This window comes from Aegilops tauschii, chromosome 4 (genome assembly GCF_002575655.3).
Source record: "Aegilops tauschii subsp. strangulata cultivar AL8/78 chromosome 4, Aet v6.0, whole genome shotgun sequence".
Taxonomy (NCBI): Eukaryota; Viridiplantae; Streptophyta; class Magnoliopsida; order Poales; family Poaceae; genus Aegilops; species Aegilops tauschii.
Genome location: NC_053038.3, coordinates 59,185,053 through 59,191,199, shown reverse-complemented (window position 1 = coordinate 59,191,199; position 6,147 = coordinate 59,185,053). Strand labels below are relative to the sequence as shown.

At 42.4% G+C, this 6,147-nt stretch overlaps 1 protein-coding gene across 1 annotated transcript; it reads left to right on the top strand.

Annotated features, from left to right (window-relative positions):
• Positions 1-2,207: 2,207 nt before the first annotated feature.
• On the top strand, positions 2,208-6,147 carry LOC141021654 (uncharacterized). Its single transcript, XM_073497506.1, has 3 exons — positions 2,208-3,232; positions 3,635-4,097; positions 6,136-6,147. Exons 1-3 carry the CDS (start codon positions 2,208-2,210, stop codon positions 6,145-6,147), a joined length of 1,500 nt encoding a protein of 499 aa, XP_073353607.1.

Genomic DNA, 6,147 nt, shown 5'->3' with positions numbered 1-6,147 from the left:
ACAAGTGGGAATCAGATGCCATCGAGCCATCTTATGTTAGCCTAGTCAGCAGAATTACCTTCCTTTGGTAGGTTCGCATCCGGCTGGAGAATCGATGCTGATGCCCTCCATATATGGCGCGCGCTCGACCGTAGAGTACGTAATCAGAAGCTGCGGCTGGCTTCCGGTCGTCGCTGGTTGTCGCTCCCGGCCGGTCTCGTCGTCGCCTACGTGGATTGCATACGATCAATACCTGGCTCCTTCCAAATATTATTATTATACCCTGGTCTCTTTGTACGAAATTTCTGTTGTATGTACCGTATATATCTCCTGTGATTTGTGTTCCAGTTGCCCCTTGGCAATCTTTTGGTTAAGAGGTTCCATGTAGGAACTCTCATGATTGGTGTCTCTTCCATTAAATGGTTAGCGGTGTAGTTTATGCCTCTATCAAAAAGAGGCCTTCCATTAAAAGGGAATACAAGTGGGTATTCCCTCCGGTTAGATTTATAAGTCAGGCAAAGTGCTACACGAAAAAGACCTCTTGTTTGCCTCCGGTTGGATTTATAAATCCGGCACAAGTACTCCAGAAAAAAAAAGGCCTTGTTTGCCTATCGCCCGATGAAATGCACTCGGCAAACAAACTGTTTCCCATAGTGGTGGCGAAAGTTTTCATTTGGAATCGTACTGTTCAACATTTCACTAGTTAACCAAAAAAAATATGTTGCATGTATATTTGTATATGTGTACAGAGGTTTTCCTTTGGTATCCATATCACAAGAATACTTGGTCGGATGGTTTCTTTTTGTTGAAGCAAAGAATACCTCTCAATTTATCGGGCCCACATATGCAATTGCTCTCTCCATTCCACACGTTTTCCTTAAAAAATAACTCTATTGAAAATTGGCTTGGCCGGTCCTATCAGGAGGTACAAACGATGAGCACAGGAGAGCCTGAATTTAGTACCATGCACTCGTATCTATCCATCCAATTAATTCCAGATATATACACTGAATGAAGACGGCTTCAGTCAAGTTCCTAGATATTTCCGTCCTGTCCTTTCATTGGTTTTCATTTCTCACTGCCTTTTTTTAATCTTCGAACCATATTACTCAGGATATGTATGATGGCCACAAACATAAATTGAGTGGTGCAACTATTTTTTTCTCAAATATTTTGATTGGTGCAGCTAATAGACCTGGCCCACCAGCATAAGATTTGGAAAGTTCAGTCCAGACTGCAGAGCAACTACCTTGCCTGTCAGTTTAGTATTTTAGCAGGGTCACAGTCCATGGCAGCTATAGTCAATGGTGTCCCACTCTTCTACCATCGAAGGTAGCCAAGTAACAATCGAAAAATATCTTCATATTACTGACAAGATAAGACAGAGACTACAATGAAAACACCATTGTGTTTCTAAAGCTCCCATTCGTGAGAGACATGTGCAAATGTTATGTGGAACATAAAGAGCAAGCAAATGTGCAATTTGTCTTTCCAACCCCACATCAACTAGGAGATGCAACGCATGTGCGCAAGATGACAGTGTAAGATATCATGCATGATACCCATGGACATGGATACCCGCGGATACCTGACCCGAATGGGTAGGGTTTGGATACATTTTTACGTCCATGGATAGCACCCGAACCCGACCCGATTATTCATGGATAGGCACTAGTAGAAAAAGAGGCTTCCATACGCCCCCATTAGTCCCTAAAATAATCGAACCGCGACAAAAGGGGTCTTTAGTCGCGGTTCGGGAGGAGACCCGCGACCAACTATCTGGACCCGGCGCGCTCGGTCGACAGCTGGCGGACGGGAGGGGCTTTAGTCCCGGTTGGCCTCCTCAGGCTGGCCCGAAGGCCTTTAGTTGCGGTTGGCCAGGCCAACCGGGACTAAAGGCCCATCCCTATATATAGGACTCAGCTCACTTCACTTAGCCACAATTCAGAAGGGGGGTGGTGGGTTTGCTTTTGGTTCCTCCTATGCACACAAGGTGTTCTATGAAATGCCCGAGAGCATGAAACAAACATGATATGAAGTGTCCGAGCCACACTTGAGCTTTCTCATTTATTTTTCCTCCGCGATCGCGGTTAGCAACTTGAACCTTTCATGTGTCATTGATAAAATATGCATGTGTGTAGTTCATTGTTTAATTTGTATTATTTCTAGCTAGTTAGTTTAACAAATGCATGATGGTTAATTATATACTTTATATAATAATAATGCAGATGAATCGGCAATGGATGTACGGTCCCCGACTCTCCGGCGAGTTCACTACGGGTTTGAAAGATTTCCTCGTAGTGGCAAATGCGAACAAGCAGCGAGGTTTTATTATCTGTCCATGTGCTGTCTGTAAGAATCAGAAGGGTTACTCCTCCTCAAGAGACGTTCACATGCACCTGCTTCGGCACGGTTTCATGCGAAGCTATAATTGTTGGACCAAGCATGGAGAAAGAGGGGTTAGAATGGAAGAAGATGAAGAAGGGGATGATATCGATGACAACTATCATGATCATTTCGGTGATACTTTCATGGAGGATGATGCTGAAGGTGGGGAAGGGTTAGGTGAAGGTGAAGAAGAGGCACATGATGAGCCCGCTGATGATCTTGGTCGGACCATTGCTGATGCACGGAGACGCTGCGAAACTGACAAGGAGAGGGAGAATTTGGATCGCATGTTAGAGGATCACAAAAAGTCGTTGTATCCAGGATGCGATAATAGTCTGAAAAAGCTGGGCTGCACACTGGATTTGCTAAAATGGAAGGCACAGGAAGGTGTAGCTGACTCATCATTTGAAAATTTGCTGAAAATGTTGAAGAATATGTTTCCGAAGAATAACGAGTTGCCCGCCAGTACGTACGAAGCAAAAAAGGTTGTCTGCCCTCTAGGTTTAGAGGTTCTGAAGATACATGCATGCATTAACGACTGCATCCTCTACCGCGGTGAATACGAGAATTTGAATGAATGCCCTGTATGCACTGCATTGCGTTATAAGATCAGAGGCGATGACCCTGGTGACGATGTTGAGGGCGAGAAACCCAGGAAGAGGGTTCCCGCCAAGGTGATGTGGTATGCTCCTATAATACCATGGTTGAAACGTCTGTTCAGGAACAAAAAGCATGCCAAGTCGTTGCGATGGCACAAAGAGGACCGTAAGTCCGACGGGGAGTTGAGACACACCGCTGATGGAACACAATGGAGAAAGATCGACAGAGTGTTCAAAGATTTTGCAGCTGACGCAAGGAACATAAGATTTGGTCTAAGTACTGATGGCATGAATCCTTTTGGCGAGCAGAGCTCCAGCCATAGCACCTGGCCCGTGACTCTATGCATCTACAACCTTCCTCCTTGGTTGTGCATGAAGCGGAAGTTCATTATGATGCCAGTGCTCATCCAAGGTCCAAAGCAACCCGGGAACGACATCGATGTGTACCTAAGGCCATTAGTTGATGAACTTTTACAGTTGTGGGGCAGACCTGGTGTACGTGTCTGGGATGAGCACAAAGAAGAGGAATTTGACCTACAAGCGTTGCTTTTTGTAACCATCAACGATTGGCCTGCTCTCAGTAACCTTTCGGGACAAACAAATAAGGGATACAATGCATGCACGCACTGCTTACATGAGACTGAAAGTGTACGTTTGGGTAATTGTAAGAAGAACGTGTACCTGGGTCATCGTCGATTTCTTCCCCGAAATCATAACGTAAGAAAGAAAGGCAAGCATTTCAACGGCAAGGCAGATCACCGGTCGAAGCCTGCGGAACGTACTGGTGCTGAGATATTTGATATGGTCAAGGATTTGAAAGTCATCTTTGGAAAGGGTCCTGGCGGACAATCAGTTCCGCGGGGAGTTGACGGGCACGCACCCATGTGGAAGAAGAAATCTATATTTTGGGAGCTAGAATATTGGAAAGTCCTAGATGTCCGCTCTGCAATCGACGTGATGCATGTTACGAAGAATATTTGCGTGAACCTACTAAGCTTCTTGGGCGTGTATGGGAAGACAAATGATACAAAGGAAGCACGGCAGGACCAGCAACTTTTGAAAGACCCAGATGACCGGCATCCGGAATGGTTTCAAGGTTGTGTCAGCTACGCTCTTACCAAAGAAGAGAAGGTCATTTTTTTTGAATGCCTGAGCAGTATGAAGGTCCCGTCTGGCTTCTCGTCGAATATAAAGGGAATAATAAACATGGCGGACAAAAAGTTCCAAAACCTGAAGTCTCACGACTGCCACGTGATTATGACGCAATTGCTTCCGATTGCTTTGAGGGGGCTCCTACCGGAAAATGTTCGAGTAGCCATTGTGAAGCTATGTGCATTCCTTAATGCAATCTCTCAGAAGGTAATCAATCCAGAAGATCTACCACGGTTACAGAACGATGTGGTCCAATGCCTTGTCAGTTTCGAGTTGGTGTTCCCACCATCCTTCTTCGATATTATGACGCGCCTCCTGCTCCACCTAGTCGAAGAGATTTCCATTCTCGGTCCTGTATTTCTACACAATATGTTCCCCTTTGAGAGGTTCATGGGAGTATTAAAGAAATATGTTCGTAACCGTGCTAGGCCAGAAGGAAGCATCGTCAAGGGCTATGGAAATGAGGAGGTAATTGAGTTCTGTATTGACTATGTTCCTGACCTTAAGCCGATTGGTATTCCTCAATCGCGGCACGAGGGGAGACTAAGTGGAAAAGGCACGATCGGAAGGAAATCAATGATATGTATGGACGGTCATTCTATGACTGAAGCACACCACACAGTTCTGCAAAATTCCAGCTTGGTGGCTCCGTACTTCGAGCAACACAAGAATATTTTACGCTCGGACAACCCGGGGAAGCCTGAATCCTGGATTAGAAAGGCCCACATGGAGACTTTCGGCAGTTGGTTGCGAAACATTTAATGAATGACAATGATGTTGGAGATCAGCTGTACATGTTGGCCAAGACACCATCTTCGACTATAACGACTTTCCAAGGGTACGAGATAAATGGGAATACATTTTACACCATCGCCCAAGATAAAAAGAGCACCAACCAAAACAGTGGTGTCCGCTTTGATGCAGCAACCGAGAATGGGCAAAAGGTCACATATTATGGTTACATAGAGGAGATATGGGAACTTGACTATGGACCCTCCTTTAAGGTCCCTTTGTTCCGGTGCAAATGGTTCAAGCTAATAGGAGGTGGGGTAAAGGTGGACGAGCAATACGGAATGACAATGGTGGATTTCAACAATCTTGGTTACCTTGACGAACCATTCGTCCTTGCCAAAGATGTCGCTCAGGTTTTTTATTTGAAGGACATGAGTAGCAAACCGAGGAAACGGAAAGATAAGAAAACGATCAGTACATCATGCGATGATCCAAAGCGCCACAATGTTCTTTCAGGGAAAAGAAACATCGTGGGAGTGGAGGACAAGACAGACATGTCAGAAGATTATAATATGTTTGGTGAAATTCCGCCCTTCAAAGTGAACACTGACCCAAGCATTAAGTTAAATGATGAGGATGCTCCATGGATACGGCACAATCGTAAGCAAGCAGGGACACAAGGGAAGAATTGATGTGTAATAATTTATTGTACCAAACTTTGTTGAATGGATCATGTGAATTAAAACGTACGATGGCGAATCCGGATGATTTGTATTTGGTCGATAAACTGAATGATGTATCAAACCTTTTGTCAAACCTTCAAGGGATCAAGGATGTAGAACAAAACAATCGGTCTGAATTTTTAAAATGAATTAGTTTTATTTTTCTGGATGTTTTATATATTATTTGTATTTTTAAGATTTTAAAATGAATTATTTTTATTTTTTTAAATTTTTTGATATATTATTTCTATTTTTAAGATTTTAAAATGAATTAGTTTTATTTTTTTTGAATTTTTTGATATATTATTTGTATTTTTAAGATTTTCAAATGAATTAGTTTTATTTTTTTGAATTTTTGATATATTATTTCTATTTTTAAGATTTTAAAATGAATTAGTTTTATTTTTCTGAATTTTTTGATATATTATTTGTATTTTTAAGATTTTCAAATGAATTAGTTTTATTTTTTTGAATTTTTTGATATATTATTTCTATTTTTAAGATTTTAAAATGAATTAGTTTTATTTTTCTGAATTTTTTGATATATTATTTGTATTTTTAAGATTTTAAAATGA

Bases quoted from the DNA above. Each gene is read 5' to 3' on its own strand.
- LOC141021654 (XM_073497506.1), top strand. From the start codon at position 2,208: ATGAATCGGCAATGGATGTACGGTCCCCGACTCTCCGGCGAGTTCACT. The intron at 3,233-3,634 runs ATTTGGTCTAAG...GGGTAATTGTAA, and splicing joins GCTGACGCAAGGAACATAAG to GAAGAACGTGTACCTGGGTC.